Source organism: Malaclemys terrapin, chromosome 1 (assembly GCF_027887155.1).
Source record: "Malaclemys terrapin pileata isolate rMalTer1 chromosome 1, rMalTer1.hap1, whole genome shotgun sequence".
NCBI classification, from domain to species: domain Eukaryota; kingdom Metazoa; phylum Chordata; order Testudines; family Emydidae; genus Malaclemys; species Malaclemys terrapin.
In genome coordinates, this window is record NC_071505.1 from 136284037 (window position 1) to 136303564 (window position 19528).

The 19528-nt window shown below is 49.5% G+C and overlaps 1 protein-coding gene across 1 annotated transcript in view; it reads right to left on the reverse strand.

Moving 5' to 3' along the window:
* LOC128831897 (alpha-2-macroglobulin-like) overlaps positions 1-16585 on the reverse strand; it is a 31379-nt gene extending 14794 nt beyond the window's left edge. The window contains 10 exon segments of the mRNA XM_054018808.1: positions 2221-2386; positions 4230-4304; positions 4640-4796; positions 6035-6119; positions 7713-7889; positions 8354-8437; positions 10946-10997; positions 15212-15333; positions 16083-16209; positions 16577-16585. Coding sequence (XP_053874783.1) covers positions 2221-2386; positions 4230-4304; positions 4640-4796; positions 6035-6119; positions 7713-7889; positions 8354-8437; positions 10946-10997; positions 15212-15333; positions 16083-16209; positions 16577-16585 — 1054 coding nt within the window.
* Positions 16586-19528: the final 2943 nt, after the last annotated feature.

The window sequence follows — 19528 nt, forward strand, 5'->3', positions numbered from 1 at the left end:
TTTCACAATATGCTCACTCACAGCACTGAGGTGTGGGGGGTGGGACTCCCAGATACACCTGTGTCACTGAAAAGTTAGGCACCGGCAGCCCCGGCCCCAGCTCTCATTTTAAAAAAGTTCCCTTTGTCTTTATATGAATATTTCAGCGCCTTAAGAAAAGCAACAATCAAACCATCCCCACAGGAACTTGCCCTAGGGAAAGGGGACCCAGGCCCAAATCTCTTCTCCCTGGTGATGACCTCTATGTACTGGGAGCTGTAAGGCATCTCCCAGTGTCCTAAAATGTGCCCCCTTGATGCTTCTCTCCATGTAATGCCCCTTGGACCAAACCATCCTCTGCCTCACCTGCTGCCCCCTGAGGTGCTCTCAGTGCTGGCCCACCCCTGGGCTGCTGTAGCCAACAGAGCCTGTGGGGGGCGGGGGGGGGGGGGAGGAAGCTAGATGTCACTGAGCTGCCTCCTCCCCCAGCAAAAAGGCTCCCTCCTCAAAATGGGCGACAGTCCGGGGGGGGGGGGGGGGGGACAGGAATCCTCCTGAGGCAAAGGGGGAGAGGAGGGTAGAGACACCTGAACCCAAAGGAGCAAGGAGAGGGAGAGGGAGGGAGAAACCAGGGGAGAAGGAAAGAAAAACCTTGGGCGAGAGATCCTAGGGAGGAGGGCAGGAAAGGGAGGGAGAGAACCTGCACACATGGTTGGGGAGGAGGGGAGAGACACTCAAGAAGGGTGAAAGGGAGAAAAGACGCTTCTAAGACCTGGCCAACACACAGATTTTGTGCCACTACAACTATTTTGGTTAGGGCTGTGACTTTTCTACTGGTACCTCTAGTCTGGACACAGTTATACCAGCATAAAGGTGTCTTGTACTGGTAGAGCTGTACGGGAACAGTTCTATTGGTATGAACACCTTCACACTGCTATAATTGTATCCACACTGGGGGAGTCACACCACTTTAACTATACCAGTACAGATACAGCAGAACAAATTTTGAGGGTAGACAAGGCCTGAAGGTCCATCTACCCTGGGGAAATGCTCTGTGTTAGAAAAGAAAATGCATTAAGCAGCACGCTGGTAAACAATACTTGGCACCTAGCATAGACAGGGATGGCTGGGCTTATAAATTCATTTGCTATTTGTAAATTTAGGCTCTGGGGTGCCCTCAGGTGAGCTACAGACAGCTAATGTGATCTGGTTGGCCACGACCAGCTGCTTTTTTTCACCCCAGCTGATCCTGTCTAGACAAGGTGCTGAGTTGTCTTTAGCAGTGTGTCAGCTAATGCATTTTCTAACACAGTGAGTTTCCTCACCTGCATGAGGCCTATGAGTGTGGGGCTGAGGATCTGTGTTTGTGGGGGCTGGGGCAGGGGACAGAGAACCCAGGTGTCTGTTGTGACGGGAAGGAAACATGGAGTGTGCGTGTGCTGGGACCCTGCATAACAAGTCCCATGTGCACTAGGGTTGGGGGCAGCCTGCGTGTGTGTATGAGTGGCTTTCGGGTGGGGGAGAAGGAGCCTGTGTGTGAGTGGATCCTGGGGCAACCTTGCATGCGCTTGTGCATTAGCTTGTGCATGGGGCAGGCTGCAGTGTGTGTGTGGGGAGAGAGAGATTTGTGGAGTACAAGACAGCAGGGCTTGATTTTGTGGGCTGGGAAGTAGGGAGTATGTGAGAGCTTTTGGTATGGGAGGCAGGAGAGAGTTTGGGAGACTTGGGGGAAGGAGGAAGAGAGCACGAGGAAACAAAAGGAGAGACCAGTTATTTCACAGTATAGATAAGGGGAAAACAGACTGAAACAAACAGAGGAAAAGCTAACAAACTCCGGAATAGAGGAAGAGGGCAAATGGAGGGAAGGCCGGGACAAGGGAAAGGGCAAACGCAAGGGAGACAACTACAAAGGGAATGTTGACATTTTACCTAATAGATAGGTTGGATACTGAAGGATACAATCAATGATCCAGTTTAAAAGGGCAGGGATACAACATGCTGTGCTGTCAGAAATGTGCCGGGGGCCGGTCCTGGCTGTCTGGGCTGCCTCTCTCTCAATCTTGTTTCTTCATGTCAAATAAGACATTCTCCCGCCTGGTCCTGGTGCCTCCAAACTTTCCCCTGCTGTGGTTTCCCCTCTGAGCACCTGTATATGATTCTCAATACATGGTCACCTTACAAGTGGGGGAGGTAGGGCCAGTGGGCTGGGATGCAGGAGAAGGGCCCGTCGGGAACTCTCACCCTCTTTCACAGCTTCCTTGTCAATCTAGTCCAGCAGTGCCCTGCGCTTCTCCTCCTTCCCCACCAGGGCAAAGGCGTAGGCCAGTAGCGCCCTGGTGTACACGTGGTTTCCTCCCTGCTCTGCGGCCGTCTCCAGACAGAACAGAGCGTTACGGACCACAGAGTGCTGTGTGGGGAGAGAGACATGGGCTGAGAGAGGGAAGGGAGAGGTCACCATGGAGGTGAATTCAGTCTGTGAGCTCAGCAGGCAGGAAACAATATGCACTTTTTCCATTTTATGAAGTATTTTTTCCGGACTTCCTGACACATGGGTAACTCTAAACAATAACTGACCTTTCAGAGCCATATTCCCCAGGACACTCTCTCGCTTTCACCACTCCAGCAATGCGTAGTGGCTGGTTTACAGCTGCGTTGCATCACTAGGCTAGCACTAAGCATCCAGAACGAACCAGTGATTGGTGAATGGCGATGGTGTACTGGGGAACCTGACCCTTTAAATTTGTCCTGTGGTCAGTACTCACTTAGGAACATTTGAGAAGCAAAGTTTGGAATCAGACATTTCCCATAATGACATTCCAAGGGATACCAATGTGCACAGGTGCATACACAGCAGGGCAGTTCATCTGTTTTCGTCAATGGCTGAGAATGGAAAGTCCAGCAGACAGTCCCATTTTCAGTGGCTTGAAACTCTTTTCAAAATGTTTTGATCTGAACCTTCCTAGCACTTGGTGTCTGCTAAGAGAGGGAATGAGTTCAGCTGGTTTTGAGACAGGAAAGCCTGAAAACAAAATGCCTTTGGGGTTTATACTCCTTCTAACTGAGAAGGGCTTAATCAGGACATCAACTTTCCTCAATTAAATACAGGGGATCAGGTTAGTCTAATGACAGTGGATGGGAACTGGCTGCCACGTCATCAAGACAATGTTAACAATCAGGCCATGTTGGGCCACATCCACTTGTCTTGTCTGCCCGCAGCCAGTAGCACCACACATCTAAAGCCTGGTCTAGACTCAAGTTACAGAACTCAGCTTTTCTGGGCATAGCCTGGCACACGTTCACACTCAACTTGCCTACTGACAAAAATCCTCCACTTTTGGGGGCACACTGACTCCCTTTTCTGGAGTGGCATAAGCCCCATGTCAGTGGAGTTATATCAGCACAGTGGTAAGGTGTATGCTCACTGGAAGTACCAGTGTAAGTGGTCCTTCCACTGCAGTCCCACAGTGCAACATTCCCTTTAGCAGAGACTGTCTGGCAGCACTTTTGAACCAAGGGTCCCAGTGATGGGAAGCCCGCCTGGCTTTTACACAGTCAGCACATTCTCCACAGCCACAGCTGTTCCTGCTACTTGCTACCTTGTCCCACGTGCTGAGTGAACATTTCCCACAAGCACAGCGAAAGCTACGTAGCAACATTTCCCCACAAGGCAGTGTTCCTGCAAGTGGCACAGAGGGCACTGGGATGCCTACCCACAATGCACCACACTTTTGCCAATCTGGCCTGATACTAGGTGAACACAACGCGCTGGCACAACTGGCCCAGTGTCAACTCACTGCACCAATATAGTCTTTTCGGTTGCTCGCTGATGACAAAACTTTTGCCAGTGCGATTTCTGGGTGTGGAGCAGACCTAACTGAAGGAGAACAGAAATCAGCCCTTGATGGGGACCCATTTGGCTGGTGCCAACTGCCAAGGGGTTAAGTGTTATTTACCCAAGTGTTAAATATCTGTAAAACTCTAAGCTGTAGGCTTGTAAGAGAGGATCAAGCAAACGCAGCCTCAAAAGTTTTTAAATAAAGATCAAATAAAAGGATTAGAGATGAGACAGAACCAGCACCCTGGACTGGAAGGGAAGCTGCAGGGAAATTCCAGTTCCAGATTTGGACCTCAATTTAAAGTCTTTTCTGACTGGATTTCCCCCTTTTTTAAAGGCTTCTCTCTCGGGATGGGAGGCTGTGACTTGGGGGTCCCCAGCTCTGTCTGTGGCTTGAGAGGTTACAGGTACGTACAGTGACGGGCAGAGGAATCTCCAGCAGTGCGATGGTGATGTAGGCAGAGAGCGTGACCTCATCGTCCACCCCGCCCTGCAGAGAACCACAGAGAGAGACATTAACCCTACAACCCCACCCACTGGCCCCTCCTCCCAGGAGCGTTCTACATCCCTGTTCTTCCCACACTATGTTAGCTTCCAGCAATCTGCCCCTCTTCTTTCCCCTACTCATGGTCACTCCATGTACAGTATGGTTCTCCCCCACTCTTGCCTCCCTTGGTAGATCCCATTTCCAAGCCCCCTGCCCCAGCCCCATGTGCTGCAGTGGCTGAGCTGTTCCCATGCACAGTTGCAGGCTTTCTCCGTGTCACTGGAGTCCTGTATGGGTCCCATGAGGCCCATGGGAAGCTGGCTGGGCGGATACGTCACCTTTATGGCATTGTTCAGGAGTGTCCCGGAGCTGCGGAAGCAGCCGTTTTCCTTCTGCTTGCCAGCGAGCCAGGCCAGGGCGTTCTGGATGTGCTTCTCGTCGATGAAGATGTGAGAGCGGGCCTGCGCGAAGGACTTGAGGACGAAGGCCGTCAGCCTGCCACAGAGAGCGGACAGCGGTGAGAGCTCCCTCCCATGCCCTGTGCTCGCTGGAGGGGACGGGGTCCTGGGGCATCGCCAGCCTGAGGGGAAGCAGCAGGGGCCGGAGAGCTGCTGGCCATGGGCCCGGGAACCATTATCTCATTCAGCCACCTACTGACCTGCAGCAGAGCCTGGGGGCAAGACCCAGCAGTCGTCTGACAGGCCACAGCAAAACTGCCCGTTTTAGGACAGGAAGTGAGCCAGCTTCCTGCATTGGTTTCAAATGGCCGGAGCACAGTTTAGGGGGTAGAAGGTGGTTGTCCAGAACCCTTGGGAGAACAGTCCTCAGCATCTTCATTGACCAGGAATGGCCAGGACACTGGCTCTGCACTTTCTTATTATAAAACAGCAGCACAGCACCCCTTAGCATCAGACTGGGGTCAGCACTGAGAGGGAGAATGCCCCTTACTGAGCCACCCACCCCGCTCCCTGCAGCACAGCGCCCCCTAGCACCACACTGGGGCAATGGAGTCAGTAGCAGCAGAGGGAAGAGCAACCCCTACAGAGCTGCCCACCCACCACTCCCTGCAGAACCTGTTTCTTCACCCAGCAAGGCATGCACTGAGCATTGAGGGGCTGTGATGGCTCCACCCTGAGTTACCAGCCACCTCATTATCCTGAGGGCAGTGGTGGCTAAATTTTCCATCGGAGGGTCAAACACATAATTTCAGAAAGGACAAGTATCCACAATCAGGACTTCTGGGTGGATTCTCTGCCCTGTTCTGACCCCTGCACCCTGCTCAGGTAACACAAAGGGAACTGAAACTACCAGCAAGTCACCCAGCAGGGGAATCTTTGGCCGGCACTTTTATGCCATCCTCCATATAGCCCCTGGTACAGAGAGTGAGTGGCTGGAGTGTGCTGTGTTCTGGACACACCGAGCTGATGTATGGTCCTCAGGGGACTGTGACCACCTGGAGCAAGTTAGAACAGGCCCCAGGCTGCTCTAACCTGAGCTGAGCAGGGAATCAGGGGGCTGTAAATGATTATTAATCCAAAATTGCAGGCCTCTAGCATATGAACTAAAGGAGATCTCCCTTCCCTACCACCTCCCATAGTTGCCTTATCCCACATCATCAGCTCTAGAGCTCCTCCCCTCTCCTCCGCCCCTTCATGATCAGCACCTGTTAACAATGGGCAAGCTCCAGGTTATAACAAGAGAAGGGAAAGAATTCAGCAGCACTGAAATCTTACCAGGTGTTCCCTGATTGCCCATAACATGGCCCAAAAGTGCTGTAGGAGCCGTCCCAGTGTTTGTACTTCAGCTGTGTCTGGTAACCTGAAAGGGAGAATGAAGTTGGGTTTTACTGCAATAAAGTCCAGCTGTAGATGTCAGCCAGGAAAAAAGAATTTTCAACCCTGTCTACATACAAACATCCTGCTTTAATTGTACCAGTAACATTAAAATGCTGCGAATCCCCCAGTGTGGATGTAGTTAGGATAGTATAAAAGTGCTAATACCAGTACAGCTTGTTCCCAGATGGGAAAGGGGTAGAATTGCATCCACACTAGGGGTTGAACTGATTAAATTATTTTGGTAAAATATCATCTCCTAACTGAAATAGTTATACTGGTACAAAGCTGGGTTTAGATCAAGCCTTAGATGCAGAAGCAGGTCCGATGTAGAGTACACAAGCCAGGCAGGCCTCCCATTCCTAGAAACAGCCTCAGTGTCTCAGCAGAGAGGCCTGGGTCTTCTGTTAGGCATTAAAAGAAAGTACAGGCAACAGGGTTATGATGTGCATCTACTAGCCACCTATACCAGGTTCAAGGATCCCTTTGCAGCACCTAAAATAAATGGGAAGGCTGTCTCTGAAAGATTGCTAACCCTCATTAAAAACAGGGTGGAGCAGAAATGGAGAATGAGGAATAATCAAAGGTGTGACCCAAACTGGGGCTGTTCTGAAAAGTGACTATGTGGAAAAGGCCCCTTGTCACTCAGCAGCTCTGCCCCATGTGTGTTCAGAGTCATGGCTACTGGCTTTACTGGCAAAGGTCATGTCCACATTAGGAATAAAGGAGCATTACCAACATTGCTAGCTAACACGTGTTTCAATCCTAACACAGACAAGGCATTTGTAGTTTCACACATGTTAGCTGGTTGAGTTAACCTTAGCGAGGAGCCTAGAGTTTACCTTGATCAACTAACATGTATTAAAACTACAAGTCGGCTAAATGTGTCACAAACAGACACTTCTCCCCTAGTGAAAAAAAGGCTTAAACCCAGGTTTTGCTCCATTTACTGCTGCCAGACCTGCAGAACCAACCCAGCTCTTCTTCTTCGCCTTGCATGTCATCAGCAGAAATGCACCCAGTGCAGTGCAGCACCCAGGCTGTATCATTCATCCACATGGACCCATCTTCTCCCATCAAGCACTTCCAGAGAGTAGAGGTCTCTACATTCGTAGATGTCACCCTAGATCTAAGCATGCTAATGTGTAATTGTAACACCAACCATTAATGAAGTAACTACTCGGAGTAGCTCCTGGGAAAGAGAACCTCTGACCTCTGGTCGGGGTGAGGGGGAAGGGGGTGTCAGAGGACCTGGTTCAAAGGTGAATGACGAGGGGAAAGTTGTGATGGTGCTGCCAATACACTGGTGGCTAGGAAGGCCTATAGGCCATTTAGGGAGCCGAGTCTGGTTTGCTGGGTAAGAGTGAATTACCACTAGGCTCACACACTGGAGAGCAATGGGATGACAGGGCTGAGAAGGTACAAGTGCGTTCCCCCTCCCACCCAAGAGACAGGTGGTCCCCTCAGTCTGTCCACCCTTCCCAGTTGGAGCATTATCTGAGCAAAGCACACACAAAAAGCTCCCAGCACAAGCTTGGAAGGGAGCAAGTGAAGAAACAAAAGCCCCGTCCCTCCTCACCGCTGACTAAGTATCCGATGGCCTTGGATTTGGTCTCCTCGCTCAGCTGCCCCGTCTTATTCAGATAGTCCAGGACGTAGATGTTGGGGGCAAACAGGACCATGTTCTGCTCCCCACAGCCGAAGGGCATCTGGAGGAGCTGCTGCAGGTTCTGCATGGCTGTGCCCAGGATATCGCCTGGGGATGGAGATACTGGGAGTCAGTGTGGCCCAGAGCCGGCCTGTGGAGGCAGAGTGCACCGCAGAGCAAGGATGCTAGTATGAGACATCCATAACAGGCTTGTGAGATCACAGGCAATAGGAGGGAAAGAGAGAGAGATACACAGAGAAAAGAGGAGACAGAGAAGGGACACATGAAAGGCAAAGTGAAGGGCGTGCTGCTGGAAGGACAGATGGGAGCACTAGCCTGGACGAATTGCTAGAGTCGTGGGCCCAGAGGCAGAGACAGGGGAAGGAGAGAGAAAAAGGGGTGAAGTGCTAGCAAGAGACTGCAGCAGTGGACAGCTGGGGGATAAATGGAGGGGCTGTGACGGGTGCACAACAGGGTGAGGAGTGGAATGGGTGGAAAGACCACTAACGTTAGGCACGGGGAAGGGACGGCAACAGCACCCAAAGCCGGGCTCTTCGGACGGCCTCACTTACCCAGCACTGAGAAATAGGCTCTGGCAGAGCCCTGCACCACATTCTCTGGGAGCTTCAGGGACATTGGCTGCGGCGCTGTCTTTCCTGGGGAAAAGTGACATAGATGGGATTGTAGTAAAATCCCCCCGTGTAGCAGTGACCAGGCCCCAGCACAGGAGCTAGGACACTGCCCCTGCTGTTGTCTTTCCCCTGGCACTGCACAGGGGCTCCCTGCCTTTAGCAGCTCCATTCCTCCATAGCTTTATAGTGAACCCCCCACGCATCCCCAACTTCCCTCTCAGGTGTGGAACCCCTCACCTCCCATCCCAACCCTCCACATGGAGCGAGGTGCCACCACCTGGTGAGACAAGGGAACTGCAGTCTCCAGCTCTTTCCCTTGCACCTTCCAGTTTGTAATTTCACTCCATGGAATCAGAGAGTGAGAGAAGGGGAAAGCCCCATTAAATCCCATCTAGCCTAGTGTAACCCTTCTGCCCATCTAAGTTGGCAGCAACAAGGGCCGGGTTCTGTATCTAGGGGTTCCGCTTCAATAACCCAATGCAAAACCGGCTCGAGCCCCCACCCAGTGACCTGGGACAATTACATACCACCCCCTGGGTGCCTCTAAGAGGCAATACTTCCCCTCTCGCAAGCACGGAGTCTGAGTGTAGCAGAAAATGTTTAATAACATGAGGTAAACGACATCAGCATTAAATTGGAAAAACACCACAAACAGGATTCATAGCACAACCCATGAGCAAAAAAAACCCACCCCAGCAAGTTTGGCTGTGTCCTTTCCCTTGGGTTCTTGAAACCAGCAACCCAAGGATCACCAAAGTCCCATAAGTCCAACAACCCCCCAAAGTCTCTGTCCCTGGTCAGTGCAGCCCCAGAGTTCTGGGGGGGGGCAGCACACAGGGCATTAAGGGGCACCTTACGTGATCCGAGGCCAACGGGGTTCCGCCGCAGCCTTCACCACGAGCCGCTCCACTCTACCAGCTGTCCCGTGAGCTGCTCCCGCCATCCCACGAACTGCTCCAGCAGCTGCTCCACTCTGCTCACCGACCTGTGAGCCGCTCAGCTCTGCTCCACTTCAGCCGTCCCTTGGGCCGCTCCCACAAGGCTCCGCTCTGCTAGCTGCTCCTCCAGCCACTGCACTCCACTCCACTCACCGACCTGTGAGTCGCTCAGCTCCACTCCGCTAGCTGCTCTGCCAGCCCCTTAGCATTATAGCTTCAGGCTCCCCCACTAGTTAACACAGCCTCAGTGATCTCAGTTCTTTTGTGATTTCAGCTCTTAGCAATTCCAGCTCAGAGTAGGGGAGCCCCAGTGCTAGTGCACCATTGGCCCAAAGTGAATTCAGTTCATCAGTTTGTAACTAGACTCCTAATGAACTCAAAGTTAGCTCTGATATTCAACAGTGGAGAGAGGAGATAGTGCAATTGGTGTTCCAACCCCTCAGAGAGGACCCCTACCATCAAGTACAAATACCTATCCCCATCCTCTCTCTATTCACTGGGTTTTGTAACCCATGCCCCTTGTCAAGCAAGTGCTACTTAGGTAATGGTGAAGGACTCACTCAGTCCTTCTGTCATACAACAGGTTCACTGCCCTTGATTCACAGAATCAGGGTAACAAAACTTTATTCTTCCTGCCCCAATAACAAAGAAACTGGGGATCCCACACCAGCCAAAGTAACCACTTTGAGTTGCTGTTGTTTCATGCCAGGTGAGTGGGTGTGCCTATGCAAACAAGATCAGCCCCTGGAGTTCTTTTCCACACTCGCCATAATTCACCACCAGATGTCAGGGTAGAGCTCATCCTGACTCTGCTTACACTAGGGTTACCGTACGTCCGTATTTTCCCGGACATGTCCGGCTTTTTGGGCCTCAAATCCCCGTCCGGGAGGAAATCCCAAAAAGCTGGACATGTCCGGGAAAATAGGGAGGGAGGGGCCGGCGGTGCTTTGCTGGGGGCCAGAGCCGCTGGGGCCGGCGGTGCAGGGCCGGGGGCCGGGGCGGCGGTGCGGGGCCGGGGACGGCGGTGCTTGGCTGGAGGCCGGGACCAGCCAGGGCCGGCGGTGCTCGGCCGGGGGCCGGTGCCCCAGGGGCTGAGCCGATCCAGGCAGGAGATGCCGGGGCCAGAGCCTCTTGGCCTGGACCGGCCGGCCGGCCGCCGGAGGGAACCGCTTGGCCAGGGGGGGCGGATTGGGCCGCGCCCCCCCAGTCCCAGCCCCAGCTTACTTGCTGCCTGCCTGCTTCAGACTTCCTGCGAATCAAATGTTCACGGGAAGCAGGGGAGGGGGAGGGTCAGGGGGCGAAGCGTTCAGGGGAGGGGGCCAAGTGGAGTGTCCTCTTTTTGGACACTTAAAATATGGTAACTCTAATCTAGCCCATTTCCCCAGGAACCATTCCCTAAAACCTATGCTTCCAGCCCTTCCCTTGGGGGCCATTCCTGCCCTTCAGTGTTAGGAAACGTTTCCTTGTTATCCAGCTGGAGGTGTCCCACTTTCTCAGTTCCATATTACTGCTTCTAGTTAGCTCTTCCCCTCGGACATCCGGGGTTTCCACCCTTCCCTTTGCAGAGGCAGGTCAAGAGGGGTGGGACTCTTACCAGCTGCACAGAGCAGGAAGTTGTAGGTCGTTTCCTTCTCAAACCCTTCAGGCTTCGGGTTGGGGAGGAAAAGGGAAGGGGAAGGAAAATGAGAAAGGTGAGAACCTGCAGAGATATTGAGCACCTGGTGGCAGAAACATCTGGCCGGGGTGATGGAGAGAGATGGGGAGAAGAAAATGCTGGGTAAAAGAAACAAAGAAAGAACGAAAGAAAGAATGAAAGAAAGAAAGAAAGAAAGAAAGAAAGAAAGAAAGAAAGAAAGAAAGAAAGAAAGAACGAAAGAAAGAACGAAAGAGCAGGGCATGAATCAGAGAAAGAGGGAGACTTGCAAATTCTCATGTAATAATAATTCTCATGAAGCCAGCAGATAATAGTTGGAAATTGGTACTAACAAGTTATTGCCTCCTCACTCCCCAGGGGAGGATATTGCAGTGTTCTACCATGGGTGATTAGTTGCTGCTAGAACACCGTAAAACGTGGACTTTCCTTGTTACACAGAGAGAACTTCCAGCTTTACACCATGTGCTGGTGCTGATAATATGCTGTGATGCTAATGAAGGGATGTAGGGGCTCGATCCTGCCAAGTGTTTAACTTTAAGGCTGTCTGAGGTCAATGGGACAAGTCATGTGCCTAAAGTAAAGCAAGCTTTGCTGGGTCAGGGCCAAAGCGCTCAGTGCCCTGAAATGACATATTGTAGTGACTGCAGGGCCACCTAGAAATTCACCATTACACACTGTGGCCAATTAGTCCTGTAGGGCTACAGTAGGGATAGAACTCAGCTCCTCCTACTCCAAAGGCCCAGACCCCCCATGGCTTGAGCTAAAGAAGGAGCCCTGTTATTTATTGAGATGACCAAAACAATTTTGACTAAAATGCAGGAACTAAATGTTGTTAAAAAAGAGGGTTTAGTCAAAACATTTTTAGTTTTTGGAACACACCCCTCCCCTGCAAATTTTCTTCTGAGAATAGTTGCTTTTCCCCCTTTTTATAATTGTTTTCCAACTTTTGCCAGGTGGTAAATATTTGCCAAGCATGAAAATTGGGCTTTCCCTCTCTTTCTTCACCCACTTAGCATCCAGGTTGACCCCGCAGCCCCGGCTCTGCTCTAGCCCTAGCACTAGCTCCACCCAGACCTGGAGGACCCTGCATGCCGGATGCATTACACACAGCCCCGGCCAGCTGGAGGGAGAGGGACAGCAGTGGCACAGCAGCGGAGTGCCAGATGCACGTGCCGTGCAGCAGCAGGAGGAGGGTGGGCGGGTGAGTGGGTGGCTCGGCGGTGGCAGAGGAGATCCTCAAAAAAGGTCAGCCTGCCGTGCCATCTCAAGGAGCTTCGCCCGGCATGGGGCGGTGGGACGGGATGGGTGCCAGGAGCTGTGAGCGCTGGAGAGTAGCATCTCCTTCCAGAGCTGGGTGCGCCTGTGAGACCTCTGGGGGTCCCTGGCCAAAGCATCCATCGCCCCCCGCAAGGCCAGTTGGAGGAGATGGGACCTCGATCCCTCCTGCTCCCCCTCATCCCCATCATTGCCCGCCCACCCAAAGTCGGGGCCCACCCAAATGTCCCATGTTAGCTACGCCACGGCTGTCCCAGTGCTTAACCACCCTTATAGTTAGAAAGTTTTTCCTAATATCTCACCTAAATCTCCCTTGCAGCAATCTAAACCAATTACTTCTTGTCCTTGGTGGACATGGAAAACAATTGATCACCATTCTCTTTCTAGCACATACTATTCCTGGGCGAATTCTGCACCAAAACTTTAAAAATTCTACATACAATATATTAATATTCGACATATTTTATGTGTCAAAATAACGCAATATAATCACACCGGTTTCAATTATTTTGGAAATTTATTTAAACTACAATACAATGGATGGAGAATAGAAGTAGGGATCATTGGAGGAAATCCCCAAATCCTCTTTGTCTAATAGTTATGTAGCTAGGCTTGACCCTTTATTTCTAGTTATTAGTCAAGATATAACAATGTTCTATGCAGCCATATGTTCATATTACATCATAGGGAACTGAAGAGCAAGTGAGGGCTGGGGAATCAAACTTATAGTTTATATTGGCTACTGTCCCTCTCCAGAAAGGTCAGAAGTAAACAGTTAATGATGTACATTTTGATAGGAAAATGTTTCAGTCCAAAAATGTAGACCAGTTCTAATCAGTCAAGCACCATAAGCATTTATAAGGCCATACTGTCATTTACAATAGGGCTTCTTTACACCACTCTGGCAATGTAAAGGAGCCTTAAAACTTTTACACCTGTTTGATGCTCCTGGGGGAATTCATTAAGAATGGGAACAATTCACTAAGAATGGGAACAACTAAGCAGGCAGGCTGCTACATTATGCTCTGCCTCAGGGGACAGAGCCTGCCTCATGTCTTCCTCCAAACACCCCAGAGCCCTGTCCCTCCACACCTCTCTCATTCATTCACTTGCTCGCTCACATGCCCCCCCACCGTGCTGATTTACGTCTCCTCCAGCTGCTCCAGGCCGCCAGGGACGGGGGAGTGACTGCACTTCCCTTTGCTTCCCCTCAGAAGTCATTTTTCTGTGGGGAACCAGAGAAATCTGCAGACGACATGGTGCAGAATTCTCCCAAGAGTAACATATTTGAAGATTGTTATCTTGTTCCCCCTCAGCCTTCTCTAGATTAAACATGCTCAATTCTTTTGACCTTTCCATATAGATCAGGTTTTCTAAACCTCTTATCATTTTTGTTGCTGTCCTCACGCCAGTTTGCTCATGTTTTTCCTAAAGCGTGGCACCCAGGACTGGCCACAGGACTCATTCTTACCTTGAAGCTTACAGAGTTGTTTTTTCTGGGTTGATACAATAATGTGAATCATATCTTTGCCTTACTGGAAAAGGTGGGATGCATTTCTGTAACTCAGAGAGGAGCTGCAGTATTAGATCACGTGTTACTGCTTACGTCACACAATTTAAAAATGATTAGTGCTTTCCTATAATGGAGAGAGGAATGGCCACCTCTATCACGTGATATTGCTCTGATCAGACATGTAACAAGTTATCACTACTTCCCTATTACATAGAATAGCTATGGAGGTCTATATTATGAGATATTGTTTATGCTGGCTGGGTGTCATGTCAAAAAAAAAAAAAAAAAAAAGGTGAAAAGCCAGGGGTTCCTCATCACAAAATACTGTAAGAGACAAACATTTATAGAAAAATATGCAAAAAATTCATTGGCTCACATTACCTTGAGCACTTTTTAATTGTTTGCAATCAAATGATTTAAAATAAATAATGATAATTTACTAATCATTCACAAATGTTTTAAAATGAAGGCACTGTCCCATATTCCATTACACTGGTCACATACAGCACAAGATTTGTTACAGTTCCTGGAAGTGTCCTGTTTGGGAAAGGGTCGGCAGGGTTTACAAGTAGATCTGGGAGAAATTTTTTGGAAAAGCTTGTTTTTTGCAGTAAAATGCAGCTTCGGATCGACAAAAACATTTCTCACATTTGTGCTAAATTCACCAAATTGTTTCACTTAAAAAAATCAAAACATTTTGTTTTGACATTTTCTAAACAAAATATTTTGATTTTTCAATTCAATATTACTTTTTAAAATTTTAGTTTAATTTTATGTTGAAAAAATGTAAAACAATTTGATAAAACAACATTATGATTCATGTCAGGTCGTTATCAAACTTTTTGTTGGACTTAAAACTACATTTTTTTTGTCCATTTTGGTTCATCAAAAAACCCTGAAACATTTTCATTTGGGTTGACCCAAAACGTTTTTTTTTTTTATTTTTCCGTTGGCCAGCAAACCAAAAAAACAGTTATTTGCACAGCTCTATTTACAAGGACCACGATCCACGTCCACAGCTAATGTAAATCTGCAGAGCTGCATTGAATTTAATGGCGCTATGCCAATCTACACTGCTGAGGGCTCGATCCCATGACTTGTTATGGACAAAACCTACAAGTCATGGTTACTGTCCCAAAAGACGTGGCTTTGCTTATTATTTCAATCACATGGTGTAACAAGATACTAGTATTTTACTGTAAGAAGTTATGCAGTATTATAGTTTATATTGGCTAATATAGTGACTTATCGCTGCTTCCCTTTACAGCATTAGAGAACGTGTTATTGCTGAGATCATATTAAGTCATTATGGCTTCCCTATAAAACCAAGAAGACCTGCAGCATTATATCAGTTGTCACTACACAGCAGTAAGTTATCATGGCTTCTCTACACCACAGGGACTAAACAGCCCACCTACCTCCACTAACAGCTGTTTGATCACCGTGTCCTTCCGCCCTTTGTCCAGGGTCTCCACTACCTCGTTCCCGCAGGGCAGATCTGTCTTCAGGGCCTCAGCGCTCACTGAGAAATCCACATTACCTGAAACAAAGAAGGATAAGTGTTCTGCCAGGCACTGCAGCTACAGAGGTGTGAGTGTCATTCGCTTGGTGTTTTGCTTTGATTACATGGAAACCTCTCTAAAGAGGGTCAAGTCTCAAGTCACATGTAGGTTAGCACTTGAGCACAGCTCTGCGGCAGCCTTAGTTCCAACCCCTAGACTCCAATGGCTACATCGAATGGGTTGGGCAAGATGGAGAGGAGGGGAGTGCAGGGTCAGTTCTTCAGATTTGCCGCCCTAGGGTGACCAGACAGCAAGTGTGAAAAATCAGGACAGGGAGTGGGGGGTAATAGGAGCCTATATAAGAGAGAGACCCAAAAATCGGGACTGTCCCTATAAAATCGGGACATCTGGTCACCCTATGCCGCCCAGACCCCTGCATGGTTTCAGAGCCATCATCTTCCTTTTCCAGAAATTTCAGACCCAACCAGTCTGTCAATCCAGGTATTTATATGGCCCCCATCGCAGTAGTCAGATGGGGAAACTGAGGCACAGGGACACTGACTTGCCCAAGAGCTGGACACTGAGTCCAGGTCTCCTGAGTCCAGTCCAGTGCCTCAGCCACAAGGCCAGCCTTCCTCCTTTCACAGCGGATCAGTCCCTTCCAGAGAGGTTGGAGCCACCAGAAATCTTATCCAGAAATTTCAGTGCCACTTGGTCCCTTTCACAGAGGTTTTGGAGCCATCCATTAGTTCCTGATCTGAGATTTTGGAGTTGCCAGGTCCCTTACCCAGAGATTTTGGGGTCACAGCCCAAGACACTGTTTTCCGTCCGTTCGCACAGAGACAATAAGATTCTTCTTCCTTCTCCACAGGGGTAGCCCGGAAGTCATCAGATGGAGCCAGTGAGATGCTGACCTGTCAATTGTACAGAGAGGTGCCATCAGGCAGGGAGAGAGAGAGGGGTTCGAAGGGTTTGGGGGTAAATGGAGATGGGACAGTGCAGGGGAGGAGAGGGGGCAGGGAGTTTGGGGGCCACAGGGATTTGGTGGGGCAGGGATTGAGGTGGGGAAAGCTGAGGGGTACTGAGGTTTGGGGAGGTGCAGGAGACTGAGGATGGGCAGAGAGTTGGGTGCTCTGGCTCGTGTGCTGCTCCAGTGAAGCAAAGCAGCCATAAGCCCGAAAGTTCAGCCATTTTAAACGTATCCCTGCGTGAAAAGAGTCGGATAAAAGCTGTTTCATAACACGGTAAAAGCAAATATTGTTTCCTGCTGGCTGAGCTCACATAATGCATTCGCCTCCTGGCTGGGCACTAGACTGTCAAGTTTCAGCCCCAAAGTGAATTTTCTCAGCAGTTCTGAACTAACTGAACAAGAGGGTAATAATGGGAGAGAGACACGGGTGGGGGTGGGGGGAAGAGTGGAGAGCAAACTCAATAAGAGCTGCTGTAGGTATAAGGCTCAGGCAAAAGCCAGCATGGCTTGGAGTGGCGCATGCAGAGGCATCCCAAGCAAGGAGGTGACAGTCTGTCCAGAGCCAGGTCACACTGGAGCACTGGAACCAGTGAGATCGGCCCAGTTGGAGCACAGGCTGGTCACTGTGCCCGCACTGCCATGCTCACTGGTGTTTGGAGCTCTGCGGGTTTGCCCTACAAGAGCACTGCTTTAAAGCCCCTCAGTTGCGACACCATGTGGTACCTATCCCGCAGTTCCCAGCACAGACCCCAGAAGCAGTGGATTCTGGGAAGTTTCATAATGCCCTGTCGGACAGCAGGGAGAGGAGTAGTGGAGCCACAGTTACTGACCCGTTCAGAATGAGCTGGTTCTTAGGCTTGCTGAGAACAAGCTCTTGGAATGCTTGTAAGTGGCTGGAGCATCTCTGTGGGACGATTCACAAGTGGTCGGGGTGGGGGCTGGAGTGGTACATTTCCCTAGACTAGACAGAGCTGTAATTTCTCTCTCCTTGAGTGATTAGTGGCAACCACTATAATTAAAGTTCTTTGAGAATCTACCACTCCTGCTGGCCTCATTTTCCTTTCCTCATAAACCTTCCGAAAGATTGTCCTTTGGGGCTGATGCTTTCCAGGCTTGGTCTCCAGCCAAAGTGTCTTTATTTATTTATTTTGAACATTTGACGATGTTCTGGGTGTCAGGGACCACAAGGACAAAGATGTGAAGACCCGAGTGGGAGAAGGGTAGACAGGAGAGGTGAGTTAAGCCAGTTTCATTGGCAGAGCACAGGGGGAGAAAACTGTGCCACTGTAATGCAGCATGCACATAGTTCGTTCTGCATCCGTACCATATACTGCACACAACTGGTAGGAAAGACCCTACACAAAAATAAAGCTGCATTGTACTGAGGCTGGAATCACAGCCCAAATCCAGTAGGCCCGAGGAATAGGCCTTTGTATTCAGATCCAGATACTCCCAGGCTTACAGTGAACAGTGACACTGGCAGTTCAAGTGCTGAGGAGAAACCTACACACCACTGGATGGGGGCTCAGATCCTGATCCCTTAAAGCCTCCAGTGTTTTCCTGGCCCATTCCTCAGATCACTCTTCACTCATCTACACCCCAGACAATCCTGAACTGGATTTTTGTGCCTGGAATGGATGAATCCCAGACGGTTGCTCCGGCTTCCAACACCCCCACCCCAGCACGAGTGGGACCCTTCCTTAGCATATTCCTCCACAGAGATGTTTCAATAAGTCTCTTTCACAGACTGAATGCCTTCCTAGTCTGGGCACAGTCCTTCCTCTGGTACAGCCCTTGTTCCAGCTCAGGTGATAGCTAGGGGATTCCTCATGATGGCTCTCTCTTTGTTCTCTTCCACCCATTTATATATCTTTTGCATAAGGCGGGAATCCTTTGTCCCTCTCTGGATTCCCACCCCCTCCTTCTCAATGGAAAAGCACCAGGTTAAAGATGGATTCCAGTTCAGGTGACATGATCACATGTCACTGTAAGACTTCATTACCCACTTGCCAGCACACAGGTATACAGGGAGACTTACAAGTAAAAGAGAGCCATCTGCAGACGATTGTCCTGGTTAATGGGAGTCATCAAGATTCCAAACCACTGTTAATGGCCCACACTTTGCATAATTACAATAGGCCCTCAGAGTTCTATTTCATATTTCTAGTTTCAGATACATGAGTGGTACATTTATACAACTAGGATGACCACACTCAGTAGATGATAAGCTTTGTAATGATACCTTACAAGAGACCTTTTGCATGAAGCATATTCCAGTTACATTATATTTAACTCATTAGCATATTTTCATAAAATCGTATAGAGTGCAACATCACACAATGGATTTGGCCTGATGTGAGGGGTTCTCTCCAGATGCTGTTTTTAAACCGGTCTCAGAAAATAGCTCACGAACAAGAGAAGCGGCTAATCAAACCTGAGAGTGACAAATGGTGAACACTTGGGTTTCTGGAATGGCAAAGAACCCTTACCATGGGCTTGGGTGCCATGAGGGTTCTCTAAGAGACGGGAGGCATCACCAAGTTAAGGGCTCCAGAGAAACTGGCCAATATTTTCAAACTTTAGGATGCCCGAATTTCCGCCCCGCAACCCACTTTTAAGCAACTAACTACAAGTGACCTGATTTCCATAGGTGCTGAGCACTCAAAACTCCTAGTGAAATCAAGAGGAGCTCTGGGTGCTCAGCTCCTCTTCAAATCAGGCCACGTCTAAGTTATTTAGGTGCCTAATTTAAGGCATCTAATTTTCAAAATGTTACCAAAGCCTATTTCATGCCGTTACAGGATGAGTTTTGCTAATAGCAGATATCACTGACTAAAAATCCAACACAAACGGTGAATCAATGGGAATGATGTCATCAAAGGATGACATATCCCCTCTGGCTTGGGTAACAAATGAAATAGATGCCCATTGGTTCTCAGACAACCAATCAGAAAGTATGTTTTTTCTCTGTCTGCACTGAGGTTATAAAAGGCTGCAGGCTCAGACAGGGTCAGCATACTACTGTGGTGATTTCAAGAGGTGGCTTAACCAAGCCACCCTTTGTCAGGCCAGTCATAATCAGGCCAGACCAGGAAGAAATCAAAGAAGGCAAAATAAGAGCGAGAAAACCAAGTGAACTGAGCCAGGAACAGAAGGAAAGAGAGTCAGGCAAGCCAAGCAAAGAAAGACACAGGCAAGTGGAGCCAAGCAAGGAAACATCCACTGAAGCCAAGCAAGTCAAGAAAAAAAGCTAGGCAGGCCAA